This window comes from Carassius auratus, chromosome 44 (assembly GCF_003368295.1).
Source record: "Carassius auratus strain Wakin chromosome 44, ASM336829v1, whole genome shotgun sequence".
NCBI classification, from domain to species: Eukaryota; Metazoa; Chordata; class Actinopteri; order Cypriniformes; family Cyprinidae; genus Carassius; species Carassius auratus.
The window spans coordinates 11,755,576-11,779,289 of NC_039286.1; the positions used below are offsets into that span (position 1 = coordinate 11,755,576).

General features: G+C 35.0%; 1 protein-coding gene across 5 annotated transcripts in view; it reads left to right on the forward strand.

Annotated features, from left to right (window-relative positions):
- Positions 1-23,714, forward strand: part of LOC113062489 (A-kinase anchor protein 9) — a 75,538-nt gene that overhangs the window by 14,705 nt on the left and 37,119 nt on the right. For 4 of the 5 annotated variants that reach the window (XM_026232379.1, XM_026232383.1, XM_026232381.1 and 1 more), the window contains exons 4-17: positions 943-996; positions 2,317-2,493; positions 4,199-4,354; positions 6,178-6,375; positions 7,897-9,666; positions 10,653-10,739; positions 14,050-14,194; positions 15,682-15,862; positions 16,535-16,589; positions 17,751-17,894; positions 20,288-20,416; positions 22,085-22,192; positions 22,609-22,721; positions 23,552-23,646. In XM_026232379.1, the coding sequence (XP_026088164.1) occupies positions 943-996; positions 2,317-2,493; positions 4,199-4,354; positions 6,178-6,375; positions 7,897-9,666; positions 10,653-10,739; positions 14,050-14,194; positions 15,682-15,862; positions 16,535-16,589; positions 17,751-17,894; positions 20,288-20,416; positions 22,085-22,192; positions 22,609-22,721; positions 23,552-23,646 (3,412 nt within the window). The remainder of the gene's footprint in view (positions 1-942; positions 997-2,316; positions 2,494-4,198; positions 4,355-6,177; positions 6,376-7,896; positions 9,667-10,652; positions 10,740-14,049; positions 14,195-15,681; positions 15,863-16,534; positions 16,590-17,750; positions 17,895-20,287; positions 20,417-22,084; positions 22,193-22,608; positions 22,722-23,551; positions 23,647-23,714) is intronic. The other variant, XM_026232382.1, reaches the window with a different exon arrangement.

The window sequence follows — 23,714 nt, forward strand, 5'->3', positions numbered from 1 at the left end:
CCTTTTCTCCACTTTTCAGTACAATTTTATATTTCTGTAAATTAGGATTTGATCATTTTCTAAATAAATTTTAAACATTTTAAGGATTAAGCATTTTGTTTAGTTTAAATAGCTCAACATTTCAACTCATTTCATAATTTTATTCGTTGTACTGGCGTTCGTTTAAAAAAATAATAGGTAAAGAATAAAATAAGTATATATAAAATCAGTGAAAGTATAGTTAAGAGAGGTATAGAATAAAATAGGTTAAGTAAAATCAAAATATTATATATATATATATATATATATATATATATATATATATATATATATATATAAAATAAAAAAATAAATGTGTAAATTAAAATAAAAAAAAAATCCGCGAAAGTATACTTAATAGAGGTATAGAATAAAATAAGTTAAATAAAAAAAAATAATAATAATATATATATATATATATATATATATATATATATATATATATATATATATATAAATTAAAATAAATAAAATCAGTGAAAGTATAGTTAAGAGAGGTATAGAATAAAATAAGTTAAATAAAATGTAAAATAAAATAAAAATATTAAATTATATATATATTATTATAATATATATATATATATATATATATATATATATATATTAAAATAATCTAAAATTCTAATACAAATATTTAATTATTAAAAAATAATAATTACATAAATATAAGAAAATTACTTTTAGAATAGTGATGATCTTAATAGTAATAATATATATATTTTTTTTTTACAATCTTCACATTATTACAGAATTTGTCATGAAAATATAGTCCAAAAATCATAATGGTCCTACAAAAAGGTGTTTATTTTCTACATGTTTTTGTGAAAGTGAGCGTGTTTACATGCAGGAATCTGTGTATTTTGTGCAGATTGCATTGTGTTTGTGCAGATGTTGTCCTAAAAGCCCTCTCTGATGAACTGACAGGTAAATGGTTTCCACGAGAGGACAGAGAGTGGTTTGACGTCGTCTGTGATCGGGGTACAGTAATGATAAAGCAGTAATCTCTCTCTCTCTCTCTCTCTCTCTCTCTCTCTCTCTCTCTCTCTCCTGTTTCCTCCGAGACGCGGTGTTTCTTCTGATGCACTAACCGCACATTTCCTCTTTCTTTACCTTCGTCTACGAGGCTCAGCTGCTTGTGAATATGATAATGCCGAGGCCACGGATGCCGTCCTGTGGCATTTTAACCACGCTCACTTAATTCACCACATGAATAGGGAAAAACAAGGCTGCTTGGCATTTTGTGGGCTGTATATTATATTGGTGGAGGGGAGCGTTTAAAGGCCGTATAACCTGCTTGTATAAGAGAGCCATTTAGCTTTACAGCGACTAAAACCATCGACAGAAAGGAAAAAGAGATTTAACGACATCAGGTTCCCTTTTTTTCAGATACAGTACCAGTATTGATGATGAATTGTCTATAAATTAAAATATCTTATTTCTGCTAAATGTAAAAAAAAAAAATGTTTGCGTAAAGATTAAATAGGAATAAAACAAGCATCATAGTCAGGATTTAGCAGTGTTTATTTTTAATTAAAATATAATTAAAATAAATATATCTAAAGATTTTAGTTATTTTAATACATCAGGTTAAACTAGCTAAAATAAGATATTTACTTTATACTTTTATCCTTTTTTCATTTTATTTCTGTTCCGTTTTGTTTTTTTTTATTTTAATTTGAGGTAAAGTTCTAGTTATTTGATGTTTTATCAGTTTTCACAAACCACAATTTAAAAAACCTTTATATTAAAATGTAGTTTGCTGATTTCTTTATTGAATTCTAAAATATAGGAATTAAATCTAAGCATAATAGCATCATTCAGCCATTAAGTATCACTGAGATACTGTTGTAGTTTTTATTAATATTTTGAATTATCTATTTTAACATTTTAGTTTACGTTTTATTGATGTTTTATTAGTCTGTATAGATTATTATACATTTCTTTATTAGTTATTTTAGCATGTGAAATCTTAAAATAAGTTTAAATTGTACTATAATTACTATAATTTATTATACATTTTTATATTAATATTTTAATAATTAAAATATTAAGCATTTACTTAATTTAATAATTAATTAAAATATTATTATATATATATTTTTTTCCAAGTAACAAATATATGTTTTTAAAAATGTTTTTAGCTTTAGTTTTAGTGAAGGATAATAACCCTGGGATTCAGTAGGAAGTTCTCAGATTCTCCTGAGCAAGCTCTAACACCGGCAGTGTTTCTCTGGAAAGGGCTTTATAATAAACGCTCCTGAATCTCTGAGTCGTACTCTGTCCTGGTCTCTCCGTCAGGAGGAAGATCTGCAGCGATCCGAAGTACGTGTGGAGACTGATCTACAGAGCAGTCGTCCTCAGAGCCGTATTCAGATCATGGAGGACGAGTTAGCCTCCAAAAACATGGCCATGGAGGAGCTGAGCCGCGATCTCGAGGAGATCAGGGCCGTGTTTGGAGCTGATGGAGTGCAGCAGGTACGTGTCCTCAGACCTGCGCTGTTTCGTTAAGGACTCGTGAGTCACGCTGGATGAGTGGGTGATGGATGGATGATGGATGCCCACGCGTGACACTGATACGACCTCACTGTGATTAGACCGAGCGGATCTCATAGCTGTTCACATAATGTCTCTGTGTGACTCAGCTTTGAACAATGCGAACGGTCTTTCTTCTTGACATTGACTCAATTAGGCTGCCAGGAAAGTCACTTTCTGTCATGTAAATCTGCAGGGAAAGTGTTTCATTGAAATATATGCGGTCCCCTGCTGTTTGGGACATGAGGAGGTTGTTCAATTATGTTTCATAACGGAGTGAAATCCCAGACTTTGTTGAAATGTGCAAGTACGTCTATTTCATTGGTGTATAATACATCACAGCTTATTGGCATTGAGGCATGAGCATGCAATTACTTTATGTACATTTTTATGAATGATTTACACTAGTGGTCTACCGATATATCGGCCGATATTTGGCATTTTTCCAAATATCGGCACTTTTATTTTGATGCTAATGAGAACTGCAGCACCTTTGCACACACGGGACACTATTTACTGAATACCCCTTTTAGATTTTTAGTAGTTATAATAATAACTTGACAGGTAAAAATATTAATCACATTTTGAAGGTTTCTTTTACTCACCTTAGTCCTCACGCACTGCACAGATTTACAGCTCCCAAGTGATTTTATATTTGACAGTTATACAGCTAGGCCTTTGTGGCTACAGAGAGTGTTAATAATTTTAATTAATTTCGTCCCATATATACACAAATTAGAAAACGCAAACACAATGTAAATGCATAAATAATTGAATTTTTAATACCTTATGAAGACACTTATGAACTATAAAATAGGAAACTTTAAAAACTATTAACAGAAACAATGTATAGGCGCAAATATTTTAAGAGGTAAACAAGGAAACATAAGTTTGCCATGAAAATATTTTGTACCAAATAATGCATGTGAAGCATTGGGTGACTTAAAGCTCATCTCCTTGAACAACAACAACAAAAGTTGAGCTTTAAATGTTAAATCAGAGGCGTATGTTCATGTTTGTGCATTAATGAAATACAGAGAATAATATCCCAAATTTGGTCTGATCCATGAATTAATGAATATGTATTAAGAAGCCAGTGAATTAAGTGCTAAAGTAAAACGGCTCTATTCACAGCTTTCAGTCATGTGACTGGCTCAAAGACCTCTGGGTAAAACATGTATAGAACTACAGCACAATCCGGCCAATTTTCTCTCTGTTCCAATCCTATAATATATAAATCACCTCCCAAAAGGATAAAACAAAGATATGTGAATAAAATGCAAGTTTTGGCCATTAGCAATTCATGTAAAGAACCCGTCGCAATATTTCAATCACTTAAAACAGAGGGCCATTCCAAAACATTTAATGTGAAAACACTTTAAGTGTCTTTAAAACAGTGATATTAAAAGATGAAATTCAGCACATGCTTTATTGATGAAGCGTGCTTTATGCCTGAGTATGAATAATATGCACTAAATGGTTAAGCGTTTTCTTTGTAATGGTTTTCTGTGATAAAACATTTAATATTAAACGTTGCACGGTTCATTAGCTTGCCTGTATGAATTATGCATAATCAATTTGGCCTTTAAATACATTACTGCTACTTCTGTCTTACTACTACTTGTGTGATGTGGCTTTGTTTCCTCAGCTGCAGGACTTCGAGGAAGCGCTGAAACAGAGGGATGAAATCATCACACAGCTCACCTCCAATCTGCAGCAGGCACGGACCGAGAAGGAGGAAGTGATGAGGGAGTTTCTGGAGCTGACGGAGCAAAGCCAGAAACTACAGATTCAGTTCCAACAGGTATCAGACGTGCTTCATGAGTCATTAGCAGTTCTGTTCGATTCTCAAAAGCAATCAATGAGCTTTATTATGATTTAGCTTAGCCTCTAACAGTAAAAAACAGCTGTAACCAGAGCTGTAATAATACTGTAACGATAATTATAGTGATAGCTATATTAAGCTATTACTTTGATAACGATAATAACTAACAATACTATAGCAATAGCCTAACTATACCAAAAAACAATAACTATAGGAATAATTATAACTATAACGTTATCTTATAATTACTAAAAAATTAGCGATAACTATAGCAATTACATTAATAATAACTTTAATTATAATTTAGCAATATTTATAATAACTGATAACTAGCATTTACTATAATGATAACTATTGCAATTACTCTAGTTATAACTATAATGAAAACTATAACGTTAATTTGTGATAACTATAAAAATAGGGAAAATGATAGCTATAACTATAGCAATGATAACGATAACCCCTAAAAATAATTATAGCTATATGTATAACTGCAAATATGATGATAACTACAATGTTAACGTTAGCTTAAATAATAACAATAGTGTTAATAAATATAGCGATAACTAGTGATCACTCCAGTGTTAACTATAATAATAACTACAACTTTAACTGTTAACTATAAAAATGACAAAAATGGTAACGATAACCATAATGATGTTTCCAGCGCAAACAAACTATAAATGATAACTATGGTTCTAGCGAGAATTTTTATGAAAATTATAAAAATAGCTTTAACTTTAGCCATGATAAGTATAACAATAATGATAACTAAAAGGCTAACGATATTAATGATTGCTATAGCGATAACGAGGACTATAATGATAGATATGATGCTAACGATAACTATGATAACTATAGCTATAATGATAACTATAGCAATTACTCTAGTTATAACTATAATGAAAACTATAACGTTAATTAGTGATATATATAAAAATATGATGATGAAAATGATAGCTATAGCAATGATAACTATAACCCCTAAAAATAACTATATAGAAATGTATAACGGCAACGATTATGATTGCTATAGCACTACCGAAAACTATATTGATAGATATGATGCTAACGATAATGATAACAATAATGCCAACTGTAACTAACTAATGATAACTATAACGTTAAGTACTAACTATAAAAATAGCAAAAACGTAGTGATAACTATAATTCTAGAGATTGTAAGTATAACAATAACAGACAACTGTAAAAATAGCGATAACTATACGGATAACTCCAATTATAGCAATAAAATAGCGAGTATAACGATAACTATAATGATAGATATGATGTTAACGATAACTATAGCAATTACTCTAATGATATCTATAATGTTAACTGTAACTAACAAATGATAACTATAGTGTTAAGTAAAATAGCCAAAATGATAGCGATAACTATAATTATAGAGATTATAAATATAACGATAACTATAATGACAACTGTAAAAATAGCGATAACTATACGTATAACTCCAATTATAGCAATAAAATAGCGAGTATAATGATAACTATAATTATAGCGATAGTGTTAGCGAACACTGTATTAACAAGACAAGATAACGATGTAAGTTAGTATCTTTGCTAGTATCTTTACTGATAACGTGGATTCCACATGGATTAGCATAAAAAACATCCACCCACATATAGTGTGAAGGCGGTAAGTAGCTAAAACCTTTTGACTGATACATTCGTATTAAAAGAAAACTTTTAACTCCTGCTTGTTTTTATTGTTGTTAAAATAAATGGGGTTTATCGTTGTTTGTTAGTTTCTCTGATACAACGCTTTCAATCTTCCCTCAGCTGCAGGCCGGTGAGATACTGCGTAGCTCCAACATCAGCTCCACCGCCGCAGATCTCCTCCAGGCCCGTCAACAGATCACGCTGTACCAGCAACAGCTGGACGAGAGGGACGCACAGGTCAGAGGTCACCAGGAGAAGACGCAGGAGCAGCTGTTATTGATCGCGCAGCTTCAGGAGAGTCTGAGTGAAGCAGAGAGGGTGAGTTCAGCCCAAGGCAGCTGTTTCCAGTCATAAGCTTTGCTCAAATCAGGCCAAAAAAATAGTATTGTTCATGTATATGGCTAATGCTTATTAAAGCAACCAAGAAAGAAGTTCAAAACGTAGACAGGACGAGTGTATATCGAGTGTTTATTTAGGCCCGCAAATGCTACTAAAATGCTATTAGTCGACTAAAACCTGTTGAATAAATATGATAAAAACTAAAAGTTTCTATTTTACACAGGACTAAGACTAATTAAAATTAGCTGACAAAATGAACACTAGAATGCCGTTATAGGCCCCTGAAATTCAAGAAATGAGGGCAAAAAATTTCCTTTTATGAATTTCTCATCAATATCTGTAGGATTGCAAATATGATTGTATTTTTATGCAGTTTAATAAACAAGGATCTCATATTGTGTATCATTTTACACTCATATTGTCTTTTTGCTCAGTTTCAGAAAAAAACAAAAAATAACTATTATTTATACGATGATATGTATAACAGCAACTATAATGATAACCATAGTGCTAAAGATAACTTTAATATATAGTTAACTACAACATTAACTACTGAGAACTATAAAATAGCAAAAAATATAATAGCTATAATGATAATCATAGCGAAAACAAACTATAATGATAACTCATGGTGCTAGTGACAACTCAGCTAGCTATAACGAACTATAAAAATAGCAATAACTTTAGCAATTACTATTAACTATAGCCATTATATGTATAACAATAATAACAGTTTCAAAAACATAAAAAATAGTGCCATTTAAACCACAGCTGTTTTGTTTACTAAACGAATCCAAGTTTTAGAACGAATCAAGTGAGTCAGTAATTCAGTGACTCGTTCATAAAGACTATAGCTGCGTCCCTAAATGACGCACTGTACACTTATTCACTGTGTTCTAAAGCACTGTGTACTTAACTATGTATGATTTATGTAAAGTTATTTTGTCCTTCAGAGTTTGATATCCCCCCCCATTCACTAAGTTAATAAAGCTGCAGCAGTTCAACATTTCACACTTCGTTCATTCAGTTAAGTGCATCATCCGGGTATTTAAAGTGCACTTCTTCTTTTTGGAATTCTCAGTGTGAACACACAACACTATACTACAAAATGTCACAGAATAGTGCATAAGTACACGATTTGGGACACATCTTCTCATGATTAGTTTCTTAACGGATTAGCCTTTTGAACGAATCGGTTGAATGAATGATTCAATGACTCACACAGTAAAACAGTGACTCGCTGCTACCCACTGGAGGTTTTACTTTCATATAATTTCACATTAATGCTCATTAATCATCATTATTTATCAAAATATTTATTCTAAAACTACTTTTTTTGTTCAATGCTTTTCTCATTTAACACAATATTGCCTTCAAATGAGCTTTTAATTAGATTTGATTAAATGACACATCATGTTATTGATTAGATAATAACCAGACAGCTCTAGATCAAATACAACTACTTTCAACTAAAAAAAATTGTTTTTTTTCCATCATAAGGTCCGCACACAAACTGAAGAGTCGTTTTCACAGAGTTTACGCGAGAAGGATCTACTGAACACTGAACATCAGCGTCTGATAACACAGCTTAACAATCAGCTTCTGTCTTCCAAACAACAAGTGGAGGAAGTCAACAAACATCTGTCAGCGAAAACCCAAGAACTAGACGCCTGTGAAAAAGAGCTGTCCGCGTCCAGACAGAAAGAGCGCATGTCGTCCGGAGAAATCCTGCAGCTGATGAAGAGCGTGGAGGAGCTCCAGCAGCGCTGCCAATCAGAGAGACTCGAGGACGACTGGAGACGCCGGATGGAGACGCTGAGAGACGAACTGGACGAGATGTACGGTCAGCAGATCGTGGAGATGAAGCGGGAGCTTCGCACGCAACACACCACAGAGCTGGAGCGAATCCAAGCGCAGCACTGCTCAGAAACGGAGAAGATGGTCCAGCAGCATCAGTCAGAGCTGGAGAGGTGTAAAGCTCAGCTGTTCCAGAGCGCCGGAGACGTCAACGTGCTAAACGTGAAGCTCGTCGAGCTCCAGCAGAAGCTGCAGGAGACGCTAGTGTTGCGAGAAAAGGCAGAGCAAGAGCTAGCGCAGATGAGAACAGATAAACTCAGTCAGGCGCTAGAGTTGGAGCGTTTGCGCGACGAGCTGCAAAGAGCAGAAATACACACCCCAGAGGCAATACAACACGCTGTTAGCGACCTGCGGGCGCAGCTAGATTTAGCGCACAAAGCCAACGGCGAACTAGAAGCCAAGCACGAATCAGAAATCACCAACTATAAGATCAAACTAGAGATGCTAGAGCGGGAGAAAGACGCGGTGCTAGACCGCATGGCCGAGTCGCTGGAGTCCGAGCTGGATCTCTTGAGAACGCAGCTCTTGTTCAGCCACGAGGAGGAGCTCTCACGACTCCGAGACGACCTCACACGGGAAAACCAGCTCAACGCGGAGAACCTGCGTGACGAGATGGACACGAGACACCGCGAGGCTCTGGACCAGCTGCGTTCGGTGGAGAGCGAGAGAGCGGCGCTAGCTTCAGAGAGACTCACGCTGCTCCAGGACATCGCCCGCCTTTCCTCCGCCAACGAACAGATGTGTGCGCGACTGAACGAGCTTCAGGACGAGATCGAGAAGCAGAGGAACACCTTCTCCTTCGCTGAGAAGAACTTCGAGGTGAACTACCAGGAGCTGAAGGACGAGTACACGTGTCTCGTGAACGCTAAGCTACAGCTCGAGCGGCGCTTGATCAGAGAAGCCATGCAATACGAGACCAAACTCCGTGATCTGCAAACGAGACGAGAGGAGGTGGACGGGAAGACGCCGGAGACCGAGAAGAAGAGCTCAGCCGAGCGTCTCTCGCTGATTGAGACGGACACGAAACGTCTTGAAGACGAGCTCAAGAGGACACTGATTGGAAAGCACTCTTCAGAGCTGATGGAGAAGCTGGAGGTGAGTGAGGATGAGAAGAAGAGCTCAGCCGAGCGTCTCTGGCTGATGGAAGCGGAGCTGGAGATGCTGAAGAGAGACGGAGACTGCAGTGTTGCTGGTGGGCTGTGCTCCGCCGAGACGCATCACACGCACATCAGGTCTTTGTCGGAGGAACTGGATGCTTTGCAAAACGAGGAGCAGCCGCAGCCGCAGGAGGGGAGAGAGAGAGAGACGCCTGCGAGTTCTCCAGCGAGCACACACACACACGCCCCCACACACACCGCAGCAGCAGCAGCGCATGAGGATCAGCTTGCATCGCCCGACCGACTCCCGCAGCAGGTAAGAGCCGATGCTAATGTGTGACGAATCTGCATTTCTTTATGTCGACTCTTGAACTCGAGATGCAACAGTTGGCCTGTGTTTCCACTGCGTTGAAAATGCACCAGCTGTGCTTGATGTGATGCAGATGCTTTCTCAGAGGATCAATCCATGCAGCACTGCAGGAGAAAACTGCATTTGAGCGCAGACAGAGAACAATATATGTATATTTATGTGTGTGTGTGTGTAAAGGAAATCATTTTCACATTTGAAGCCCATAATTTTTTTTTTTTTTTTGTGCATTTTTATATTATTTACAAACATCTTTAACAAATCACCCCCCCCCCATTCTCATAATCTGGATTATTTTATTTATTTTGTTTAATTTAATTTAATTGTTATTTTATTTTATTGAATTAGTTTTATTACTTTTATTTAATTCAAGTTTTATTAATTGTATTTAATTTAATATAATTTATTTTTCTTTCTTTTTTTTAAACATTTAATTCAGCAGTTTAAATATATATATATACATTAAAAAAAATTAGATGAAATTCTGATCTAATTAGTTCCACATTACTGTTATGAGAGAGGGAGAGTATTTTTTATTTTAGAGTATTTTGTGTTTCAGAAATTATAATTAAAAAATGTAATCCTCATGAAAATGTCACATAGAAACAAATCTTAATAGTCCTAAAAAATAGGCTTAATTGCTTTTATGAAAATAAATAATATTTTTATAAATAGTAAAAAAGTATAAATAAATAACGAAAATAAATAAAAAAAAATTTTAATTAAGATTTTTTTCAGCCCATTTCCCTCCGTCTCTGATGCTTAATTCTCAGTTAAATGGGCTGATTTGAGATGATTTCCAGGGTTGTTTGTCAGAGCAGGTGAAGTTTCGGAGCACTGAGCAGCTGTTGATATGTAAATGTGGTCGGCGTGATCATGCATCTGTGGTTTAGTGTGTGTTTGAAGATCGCTCGGATGCTGTCTGTGATCCTCAGGTGGAGACGAGAGACACTCCGGCCGATGGAGACGTCGTCAGAGCCTCGCTCATGAAGCAGCCGCAGGAAATGGATGGCTCTGAGCATGTACGTATCTGTCTGTCTGTTCATCTTCAGCTTAAAGATGCAGCTCAACAGTTTAGGAGAAACTAAAACAGGTGTAGGATTTACTTGGAGACCATTTCTGCTCAGCTAGTAAAGTTCACAAATATTACCAAAGAAAACATTGAACTAAAAAATAATAATTTGTACAGTTTAAAACTGTGTGTGAGTCTGCTGCGGTTTAGGTGCTATTAGGTGCATTTGCTTTCTAGTATTAGTGTCGCTGTGTGATTTATCAGAAACCTGCTATTAAACCACTGGCGGTGTTTCCTGTGCAGCAGATTTTTCTCTGTAATTGCTTCTCGATCTCCATTTTTCTGTGATGGTCATTCAAATGCTTGGTTTGTGCCTGTTAACACATCAATCAGGACCGAGCCGGACCCTCTCTGCTCTTTGTGTCTCATAGAAAAGAGCCTCACAGTCTTATGATGTGCTGAAGTGTGTGTGAGTGTGTGAGTGTGTGTGTGTGTGAGTGTGTGAGTTTGAGTGTGTATGAGTTTGAGTGTGTGTGTGTGTGTGTGTGTGAGAGAGAGAGATGTTTGTTTCAGATAAAGACTCACAAGACGTCCAGCCTGAAACCTCAATGTTATTTTAGTATCAGTAAGATGCTGTTATATTTTTTTATCAACGTTAGTCATTTTTATCTTTAGTGTTCATTTTAATTCTGGTTCGTTTTAGTAATTTTGTTGTGTTTTTTTTTTTTTTTTTTTTTTTTTTTTTAGATTTTCTTTAGTTTCAGATTAGCATAATAAATGTTTTTATTAGTATTATTATTAGTTGTTATTGGTTTAGATATGTATAATAATAAAATAATAATAAACTAAATATATTTTTAATGTTTTAGTTTTTTTTTGTATAATAAACTAAAACAACATTCTAGTATTAAACTCAGAAGATTTATAATTTTTATAATTAATATAATAAAGTAATTTTTTATGTTTTTTAGTTTAGTGTAGTAAACTAAATAAATACATTTGTATGATTTTAGTTCAGTAAAATAACTGAATACATATATTTTTATGATTTAAGCTTTAGATTAGTATTATAAAGATTAGATTAGTTAATATAAACTAAATAATTACATTTTAGTATAAATAACTGAATTAACCTTTCTAGTTTTTGTTTTAGATTAGTATTATAAACCATATGTGTTTTATTATAATAAACAGTTTTAGCTTCGTATAATAGCCCTGATTTGTATGTGTGAATATTAAGTGGTACCAAACAGGAGTTTTCCAGAAAGCTGGTTATGTGACTTACGGATTAGTGGATAAACTCAGATTTCACTTCCAAAATCGGAGGTAAATCTCAGGGTGTGTAAGCAACTTATTCTCAGAGTAAGCCAGGATTGGGTTAATCAGCTGAGAGTTCAGAGGAAATGTGACAGTTAGTTAACCTTGCTTTCTAGAATACATTCGTACATACAAACATTTCCTTGGTTACGGCTGTAAACAAAGCACTTAGGAACACCGCAGCAGGTAGAGCTTGAAACGTTTCCTTGGTTACCACTGTAAACAAAGCACTTGTGAACACAGCAGAAGGTGAAGCTTAAAGCGTTTCCTTGGTTACCGCTGTAAACAAAGCACTTGTGAACACCGCAGCAGGTACAGCTTGAAACGTTTCCTTGGTTACCGCTGTAAACAAAGCACTTGTGAACACCGCAGCAGGTTGAGCTTGAAGTGTTTCCTTGGTTACCGCTTTGGAACACCTCAGCAGGTTGAGATTGAAACGTTTCCTTGGTTACCACTGTAAACAAACCACTTGTGAACACAGCAGAAGGTGGAGCTTAAAGCGTTTCCTTGGTTACCGCTGTAAACAAAGCACTTGTGAACACCGCAGCAGGTAGAGCTTGAAACGTTTCCTTGGTTACGGCTGTAAACAAAGCACTTGTGAACACCGCAGAAGGTGAAGCTTAAAGCGTTTCCTTGGTTACCGCTGTAAACAAAGCACTTGTGAACACCGCAGCAGGTAGAGCTTGAAACGTTTCCTTGGTTACCGCTGTAAACAAAGCACTTGTGAACACCGCAGCAGGTTGAGCTTGAAGTGTTTCCTTGGTTACCGCTTTGGAACACCTCAGCAGGTTGAGCTTGAAACGTTTCCTTGGTTACCACTGTAAACAAAGCACTTGTGAACACCGCAGAAGGTGAAGCTTAAAGCGTTTCCTTGGTTACCGCTGTAAACAAAGCACTTGTGAACACCGCAGCAGGTAGAGCTTGAAACGTTTCCTTGGTTACGGCTGTAAACAAAGCACTTGTGAACACCGCAGAAGGTGAAGCTTAAAGCGTTTCCTTGGTTACCGCTGTAAACAAAGCACTTGTGAACACCGCAGCAGGTACAGCTTGAAACGTTTCCTTGGTTACCGCTGTAAACAAAGCACTTGTGAACACCGCAGCAGGTAGAGCTTGAAACGTTTCCTTGGTTACCGCTGTAAACAAAGCACTTGTGAACACCGCAGCAGGTTGAGCTTGAAGTGTTTCCTTGGTTACCGCTTTGGAACACCTCAGCAGGTTGAGCTTGAAACGTTTCCTTGGTTACCACTGTAAACAAAGCTCTTGTGAACACAGCAGAAGGTGAAGCTTAAAGCGTTTCCTTGGTTACGGCTGTAAACAAAGCACTTGTGAACACAGCAGAAGGTGAAGCTTAAAGCGTTTCCTTGGTTACGGCTGTAAACAAAGCACTTGTGAACACCGCAGCAGGTTGAGCTTAAAGGGTTAGTTCGCCCAAAAATCTAAATTATGTCATTAATAACTCACCCTCATGTCGTTCTAAACCCGTGAGACCTTAGTTTATCTTTGGAACACAGTTTAAGATATTTTAGATTTAGTCCAAGAGCTCTCAGTCCCTCCATTGAAGCTGTGTGTACGGTCTACTGTCCATGTCCAGAAAGGTAAGAAAAACATCATCAAAGTAGTTTATGTGAGACCCTCTGATATCACAGGTTTCCCCTCAGACACATTCATATAAACTCCTTCCCCTGACTGAATCCTGATTTGTTCAGAATCTCAACCGATTTGAATCGTCACATATTAACCGGCTCACGGTTAATCTTTACATCCCTATTTTCTGTTTTATTTATTATTGTTATAATTATTGATTTTTTGGAACTGGAAATATGACCCAGACATTTTCCACCATCTCTCTGATCCTTTATCCTTAAATAATCAGCTGCGAATCTTTTGTGGGGTGTTTTTGTGGGATTTGTCTGTATGTTATCTTCAGAAGGTTCTCAGAAGGTCATTAAACCTTCTAAGGTTTAATGACAGACGGATGGATGTGTGTGTGTGTGTGTCTGCAGGATGAGTGTCGTCTGCAGCTGGAGGCTCAGCGCATCAGTCTGTCTCAGATCCACGCCGCTCAGCTGCAGATGCTCAGAGAGAGTCTGTCAGCGCAGACGCAGACGCAGACGCAGGACACACACGAGCAGCAGCAGGGAGCCGCAGGTCAGTGGGCGGTTCACATGCATTATTAAGAGATCCCTCTACATGAAAGAGAGAGACACTGTCAGACGACTCGCTACAGAGTTATAATCGGTGAATGCGGTTTACAGGTGGCACAGAAAGAGGATGGAGGATGAAAGCGCTCAACACGAGATCCAAATCAAACGCAGTGACATGTGAAAGAAAACCCCATAATGCTTAAAGAAGAGTGGCTTGATTAAGTGCTGTAAATAGAGGATTATGGGCACAGAACACTAACAAACTCCCAGATATTACAGTCACTCACAGTAGTGTGCAAACTCTTAATGTAATCCGATAACTATATAAGAATTCACATGTTCACGTTATTTGAAAATATTTAGCTGGCAGATCTCAGTTTAAATGCTTCAGTTTCTATTTCTATTCTGTTCTATTCTATTTGCTTAAATGCTTCAGTCTGTTTCTAATATTATATTATATTATAAAAATTGACCACAAAAAGGGAATTCATGAGCAATATCTGCTTCTATATTATATTATATTATATTATATTATATTATATTATATTATATTATATTATTACAAAGAATTGAACCGTTCTGATTTTTTATTTTTTTTATTTTTTTATAGAATTGTATATAATTTCTTGCCAACACAGCACTAAGCATAAAAAAAAGTTTTCTCAGGTAACCTAAAATGTGCACCTTTGAGCTAATATATTATTTTTTTAAAAAGGTAAAAAGTTGATTTTTGGTGGAAAGAGATGCAGGTAAACATAAATATTGACTCTATATATATATATATATACACGCTACCACTCAAAAGTTTTTAAACAGTAAGATTCTTAAATGTTTTTATAGAATTCTCTTTTGCTTATATTAACATTTATTTGGTCAGAAATACAGGAAAAACAGTAATATTGTGAAATAATATTATGAAGTAAAATATTGTTTTTCTGTGTGAATCTGTGTTAAGTATAATTTATTTCTGTGATGCTCCGCTGTATTTTCAGCATCATTCCTCCAATCTACAGTGTCACATGATCTTCAGAAATCATTAAAATATGATGATTTACTGCTCAAGAAATATTTCTGATAGGGATGCATCATTAATTAAAAAAATTTGACCGATACCGATAACCGATAATTCATTAAATATGAAAGCCGATAACCGATATATAATTATATTATAATAAATACAATTTGTTTCGCAACAATTTCATAGCGCATCACGAAAAAAAAAAAAAAATGTCTTTTAAAACAGGTCTTTTAAAGCCTGCAATGTATTATAGGCATATAGCCTAAATACAATTGTTACCCTCCAGTATACAGAAAATAGAAAAATTTACATTTCTGATTACAAAAAAATTAACATTTATCGGCCGATACCGATATGATGACCGATATATATCGTGCATCCCTGATTTCTGATTATTATCAGAATGGAGGGTTTCGGCGCTGATGTAATCGGGGACAGGATCTCCTCACGTGTTGTGTTTGTGTTTCTTACAGAGCTGAAGGCAGAGTTCGAGGAGTGTTCGGTGCGTCTGGAGGAGAGACAGCGGCAGGAGATCGAGCTTCTGAAGAGCTACTATCAGCAGCAGATGGAGGAGATGCAGGAGCGCTTCACCGCAGAGATCCTCCTGCTGCAGAGCAGACTCCAGGAGCTCACAGGAGCCGGCCAGGTCTTCAGGTGACTCCAGTCTAACATCACCACACACTCAAACACGTGCTGAAAAAAGAAAGAAAATGCTGTAAAAATTGTATAATATTTTTACTATTTAAAATACCTATTCTCTGTGTGAATCTGTGTTAAAGTGTAATTTACTTCTGTGATGCTCCGCTGTATTTTCAGCATCATTCCTCCAGTCTTCAGTGTCACATGATCTTCAGAAATCTGTCTAAAGGATTGAATGGATGGAATTCAATTCAGTTTAATTTTATTTGTATAGCACTTTTAACGATGTAAATTGTTGCAAATCAGCTTTACTGAAGATTTACGTTTCTACATTATATTAAGTAAAAGTGGCCGCATAATGAATAAAAATAAATAAAACTGAAAGTGTTTTTTACAGTATTCTGCTGAAATAATGTTGAAAGCTTGTGGATTTGAATGTTGCAAAGTTTTAAACGATAACTGAAATAACATTGAAAAAAATATTAATAATAATAAAAATGCTAAAAAAAAAAAAGAAAGAAGATTCTTGTCTTCTTAAAAACTTCTTAAAAGATTCAAGATTCTGATGTTTTTCAAAATGCGGTTGGTTTTGCATGGACTATGAAATAGGTTCATGACAATTTCATGAGGTCATTGTTTGTGCTTTGGTGACTCTCTCGCTCTGTGTTTGTGTTTGTGTTTTCCCAGCATGCCGAGCGTCTGTCCGCTGCAGACGAGAGACGAGTGCTGTGATCGTCTTCAGGTCAGTCTCACCTCACAGTTTCTCCCTCAGGTCTTGTGATTTGTCTTGTGCTTTCGTAGCGCTGCTGTGTGTATTAAGCCTGCGGCTCAGAGCTGCCCTACATTATGCATGAGTGAACGTCTCCATCTCTGTGTGCTGCACACACACACACACACACACACACACACACACACTCTTACACTGGACACTGTGTTAAATGCTTGGTAAAGTACAGTTAGAAACACAGTCAGTCTGAATGCTCTGTGTATTACAGGACATCCTTTGGTCACTATGTGAATTATATCTACACTATTATTTTAGTACAGTCCAGTTTTACCATGTTTAATATACTATTTCTCTATAAATAAGGCCATTTATATCTTACACTTAAACTAATTCTAAGGTTTTGTTTTAAATAATGAGATAATCCATACTTTTTACCTCTAGTTACAGTGAAACTAAGACTTGTAAATTTGATATAGTTTTAAAATCTATATTTATATTATATTTATATATTTTAGCTCTTACAATAAAAGTGTTAGTGTTTTACTGTATAATTATATTTATAGAGTTATCGATATATTTTCACTGTAAATTATAAAATTTATATGAATTCATTGTTTTTTCTTCTAAAAAGATACATTTCTGTCTAAATTAAATTGTGATTATCTTGTTAAATAGAAATTATATTATAGATTTTATATTATATATACTTATAAGTTAAGTTATAAATATATTTTTTTATTATGTATTATTAATATTTGAACAAAAAAAATCTCTCGCTGTGAATTATAAAGTGTATTTACCAAACAGTTTTTTTTTATTAAACATCAGTTTAATATTTAAATTAAAGTCATGACCGATAAAATAAATGAAGAAACGAAGAAAGACGACAAAAACAGAGTGATAGAAAGAGAAGAAGAGAAGCATAGAAGGATATGAATAGAGGGATGTGTGAATATACAGAGAAACAGAGCGATGCGCTACAAAAGAGCTTCTGAATCTGAGTCTGGATCCTGTTTGAGCGACTGAATGAGATTCAGAGAGAAGCCCAGGGACTGACTTCAGTGTGTGTGACGCACGTGTGTCTCTGTCCACGAGAAAGAGCTCTTTCACACACACACACACACACACACACTTACACACGCTCGTCTCTTCCTCTCGCTGCTGGTTGTGTCTCAGGAGGAGGACGAGGAGCGAGTCTCTGTAGATCTGGAGCAGGATCTGCAGGCCGAGCGGAGAGCTTCGTCCGAGAGAGAGACACTGAGGGACACGTCTCCTCCGGAGGAAACCCATCTCAGACGCTTGGAGGAGGAGATCGCCAAGGTGCTTTACGAGACTTTAACACTGTATGATGCTTTTATATCACACGCTTGCTTCATTATAGATGGAAAAACTGTGTGAGCTTTTGCATCACCAGCTGAGAATAAGCAACAACTAATGATGCAACAAAATAGATTTTTTTACAGAAGCACCCAAACCAAAATATTTTATTTAGTTTTTTTATTTTAGAGAACCTGCATAAAGTTTCTATGGTAGTTTTATAAAGAATGTTGTTTCTTATTCTCATCCGGTGATGCACTGAAATTAATCTGTAATAATATTTAGACAAAAACTGAAACCAAAAGTAATGTATTTATTTATTTATTTATTTATTTATCAGCTGGTGATGCACCTTAAAATGAATGTTTTCACATTTTAGAAAAAAAGTTAAAATCGTTTTTTTTTATTTTTTTTTTATTTAGTGAGTAAACCTGTGTTTTAACGGTAGTTTTATGAGGAATTGCCTATTCTTAGCTGATGATACACCAACATTATTATTAGTCATTATATATTATTATTATTAGTTATATATCATTTTATATTTATGGCAAACTGAAACTAAAATCGTTATAAATTTCACATAAATCAGTCCCTATATCAACAATTCGATTTTATATTTATGTTTCAACTCCAGTTTGTTGTTGAAATCTAAAATGTTTAGTTTTTTATGACAGATTTATAAGACATCACTAAAAGATAAAAGATAAAGGGATATTAAACAGTTTGCCTCCATTAAAATGCATGACATAAAGGCAAAGAACCGCCAGACGTGAAGCAAAGCGTTGATTATCGTTATTGTCTTCATGAATCTATCGGTCTTCATGAATCAGTGTCTTCACGAATCTGTGTCTTCGTAAATCTGTCTTCGTGAATCTATCTGTCTTCACGAATCTATCTGTCTTCACGAATCTATCTGTCTTCACGAGTCTATCTGTCTTCACGAGTCTATCTGTCTTCGTGTATCTGTCTTCGTGAATCTATCTGTGTTCATGAATCTGTGTCTTCGTGAATCGGTGTCTTCGTGAATCTATCTGTGTTCGTGAATCTGTGTCTTCGTGAATCTATCTGTCTTCGTGAATCGGTGTCTTCGTGAATCGGTGTCTTCGTGAATCTATCTGTGTTCGTGAATCTGTGTCTTCGTGAATCTGTGTCTTCGTGAATCTGTGTCTTCGTGAATCTGTGTCTTCGTGAATCTGTGTCTTCGTGAATCTATCTGTCTTCGTGAATGGGTGTCTTCGTGAATGGGTGTCTTCGTGAATCTGTCTTCGTGAATCTATCTGTGTTCGTGAATCTGTGTCTTCGTGAATCGGTGTCTTCGTGAATCTATCTGTGTTCGTGAATCTGTGTCTTCGTGAATCGGTGTCTTCGTGAATCTATCTGTGTTCGTGAATCGGTGTCTTCGTGAATCGGTGTCTTCGTGAATCGGTGTCTTCGTGAATCGGTGTCTTCGTGAATCTATCTGTCTTCACGAATCTATCTGTCTTCACGAATCTATTTGTCTTCGTGTATCTGTCTTCGTGAATCTATCAGTGTTCATGAATCTGTGTCTTCATGAATCTATCTGTGTTCATGAATCTGTGTCTTCGTGAATCTGTGTCTTCGTGAATCGGTGTCTTCGTGAATCTATCTGTGTTCGTGAATCTGTGTCTTCGTGAATCTGTCTGTCTTCGTGAATCGGTGTCTTCGTGAATCGGTGTCTTCGTGAATCTATCTGTTTTCGTGAATCTGTGTCTTCATGAATCTGTGTCTTCGTGAATCGGTGTCTTCGTGAATCTATCTGTGTTCGTGAATCTGTGTCTTCATGAATCTGTGTCTTCGTGAATCTATCGGTCTTCACGAATCTGTCTTCACGAATCTATGGGTCTTCACGAATCTATGGGTCTTCACGAATCTATCGGTCTTCACGAATCTATCGGTCTTCACGAATCTATCTGTCTTCCTGAATCGGTCTGTCTTCGTGAATCGGTCTGTCTTCGTGAATCTGTCTTCGTGAATCTGTCTTCGTGAATCTGTCTGTCTTCGTGAATCTGTCTTTGTGAATCTGTCTGTGTTCATGAATCTGTGTCTTCACGAATCTATCTGTCTTCACGAATCTATCTGTCTTCACAAATCTCTGTCTTCACGAATTTCTGTCTTCACGAATCTCTCTTCACTTCACGAATCAGTGTCTTCGTGAATCTGTCTTCGTGAATCTATCTGTCTTCATGAATCTATCTGTCTTCGTGAATCGGTCTTTTCGTGAATCTGTCTTCGTGAATATATCGATCTTCGTGAATCTGTCTTCATGAATCTATCTGTCTTCATGAATCTATCTGTCTTAGTGAATCTGTCTTCATGAATCTGTGTCGTCGTGAATCTATCTTCATGAATATATGGTGTATGTTTGTTTGTGTCAGGTGATCGTGCAGATGTCGGTTGAGTTCGCCCAGCAGACAGAAGAGGCTCGGATCAGCAGACAGAGCCGAGAGACGAGCATCTGCACACAGACGGACACCAGCGAGGATGAGGAGGATCGACTGATGAAGGTGAGATCACATGTGTCTGATTCCTCCACGCTGGGTGCTTCACCAGTTCAGCACTTATTATGGATTTAGTTCATTTTAATTCTTAGTAGGGTTTAGAATTTGTTCATAAGTGAAATATACAAGCTCATAGGAGTCTCAGATTCATTCTGCAGCTCGACCTAGAAGATGAACCGAGTGTGTGTGTGTGTGTGTGTGTGTGTGTGTGTAATTTTGCAGCATTGAAGCCCTTCAGCTCACATTTACTGCATGAACACACACACTCTCTCTCTCTCACACACACACACACACACACACTGCTCTTTAGCCCCAGTGTTTTTGATGAGATGGGAACGTTATTTAACTGATAAAAAAAACTCATGTCAGATTCACTTGGTGCTTGAAAAGATCAAATGAATGAATCGTCAGCGTGTCAAAGCATTATAATATACAGTAGAAATAACTTATTTATTATTCTATAATAAATATTATATAAAGTATAGTTATTATAGTAACTTAAGGTAATACTTAGAAAATGACTTGATAAAAACAAAACATTAACTTAAATAATAATAATATGTAACATAATGAAATGTTATACTATTTCAATAATTATATACTAAATTTATACTAATATAAATATTATACTCATTTTATTTAAGCTAGTTTCCGAGGCAACATTTCGCATTTTCATTTAGTTTAACCTGATGTATGTATTAAAATAAATAAATAAATAAAATTAAAATATATAATGTAATAAATTTTTTTATATATATATATATATATATATATATATATATATATAAACATTATACTAAGTAATTCTATACTAAATATAAACTATGTTTGTTTGTTTATGAATGTTAATTAGCAGTCAAGCAGCTAGTTAGTAATTGTTTAGGTCAGGACCGAATCCATTTGAGCTAAACCATTAACTTGCCCCCTGAGATTTTAAACTAATATTTCTATAATTTAACAACACATTTACTTTTATTTAAATACTTATACTACATTTTTAATATTTTTATTTTGACTTTTTTTAATTGTTCATTTTACATTTTTAAGATTTAATTCTTTATTATTATTATTATTATTATATTTACAATTATTTATTTAAATTTAATATTTTATAATTTTTAAATAAGTTTTACTTTGCTGTAATTTTTAATTTTTAAATCATTTTTAATTTTTAATGGTTTAATTATTTTTGTTTTTTACTTTTGTTAATTACTTTTGTTATTTATTTTAATTTTATATTTTATGATTAACTTTTAATGGGTGTTTTTATAAAAAATGTTCATAATGATTTTAAAATTATATATTTTATTTTGACATTATTATGAACTGTAGTACATTTTATTTTGTAATAAATGTAAATTTTATTATTTCATTAATTATTAGTTTTATTTTTATTTAAAAAGAAAATAATTGTATTTTTTAATTTTTATTATTTTAATTAAACCTTTTTTTATTTAATTTAAATTTTTATCATTTAATTATTAGTTTGTTTTATTTTGAGTGTTTTTATTTTTAAATTTCATATTTTATTTTTGGACTACTGCTGTGGTCTTCAAATGAGTCAGTGCTGTAACTTAATGCTGGCTAAGTTCACTAAAAGTGAAAGTTGTTACATTTTGATAAAAGTTGTCCTCTCTCTCACTCTCTCTCTCTCTCTGTGTGTGTTTGAACCAGAGGGATCTGGAGCTGCAGCAGGTGAAGGAGAGAGAAGACGAGACTGAGAGATGCAGAGATGAACTCCGCCTTCCCAGAATGCAAAGCTGCGGCACTCAGACCCAGCAGGTAGTGTAAACATCACCGTTTCCCTGGCAACAGGCTCCTCCCTTATGAGCTGATCCACGGTTTCTCAGTGTCTGAAGAGATCTGTTGTGAAAATTAATAATAAATAATTATATTAATGAATAGTGAATATATAAAGTGTAATACATATATAAACATTAGTTCATCTTGATAAATGAGTAATTAAACTCATGTCTGCTCCGCCTGCACTTCCTCCTCTGTGCCACAAGGAGGAGCTCGTCTCCTTAGAAACGGATGATGTCAGGTGCAGCTGTTGCTATAGCAGCTTCTCATGTGTGTGTGTGTGTGTGTGTGTGTGTGTGTGTGTGTGCGCTCTGGAGCTCAGTTTGACAAACACAACAGACTGTGATGAAATGACCGGCTTCTTGTCTGCCGTTTCTCTCCTGCCTGTTCATAAGCTCCAGACGAGAGCGGAGGATGAGACGAAGGTCAGAGGTCAGGGAAGAGCCGTGACCTCACAGCCACACGCACAGGACCCAGAGCTCTCGTCTGATGACATCATCACTGAGAGGTGAGGAGTAATTAGAGCTCATGAATAATTCACGATGCGTTTCGCCACAAACAAGTCAATAGGCCGATAGATTTGTGTTTATTTTAATTGTAAATGTTTATGATTTAATAAACTTTTAGTAAGTGTTTTATTTGTAATTTGACACGATTATGATTTAATTCTGTTTTATTTTCATTTGTTATTTTTATTTTTTTTATTTTAATTTGACATTATTTATTTTATTGTTAGGAAGTTGAATCTCAATTTCTTTTTATTTTACAAATATGTATTTATTTTGAAATTTTGATTTGATAAATTGTTTGTAATTTTTTTTTTAATTTTAATATTATTTTAGTTTTATAACTTAAAAATATTTTGCAAATGTTATTTTATAAATACTTATTGAAATTGTATGTTATGATTTAATACAGTTTTTAAAAAATAGTAAATTGTGTGCTGATTTATTTATTTTTACATTTTATTTACTTTTATTTGACATTTTTCTGATTTAGTTAATTCATTTTACAATTTATTTGAATTTAACATTAAAATTTTTACTTTTTTAATTTAATTTTAATTTTAAAAATATTTATTTTAATGTTACAATTTAATCATCAATTTAATTAATCAATTTTATTTTAATTTGTTTTTATTTTAAAAGTCGTTTTTTTTACATTTTTATGATTGAATAATATTTAGCAAGTTTTATTCTGATTTTATATTTATTTTAATTTTACAATTGTAAAAGTTTTTTAATTTAGTTGTATTTATTTATGTCACACACGTGTCTGTCTGAATGAGTTCCTCTCCTCAGTCAGTGAGTCAGTAGTGTTTCTCTCTCTCTCTCTCAGGGATGTTCTGCGTCAGGCTCTGCTCGATGTGCTGAAGACCACGGCTGCGGCGGAGGAGACCATCGGCCGTCATGTGTCCCAAGGGCCTGCTGGAGGTCAGACACACACACACACACACACACACACACACACACACACCTACAGCTACAGTGGTGTTTGAGAG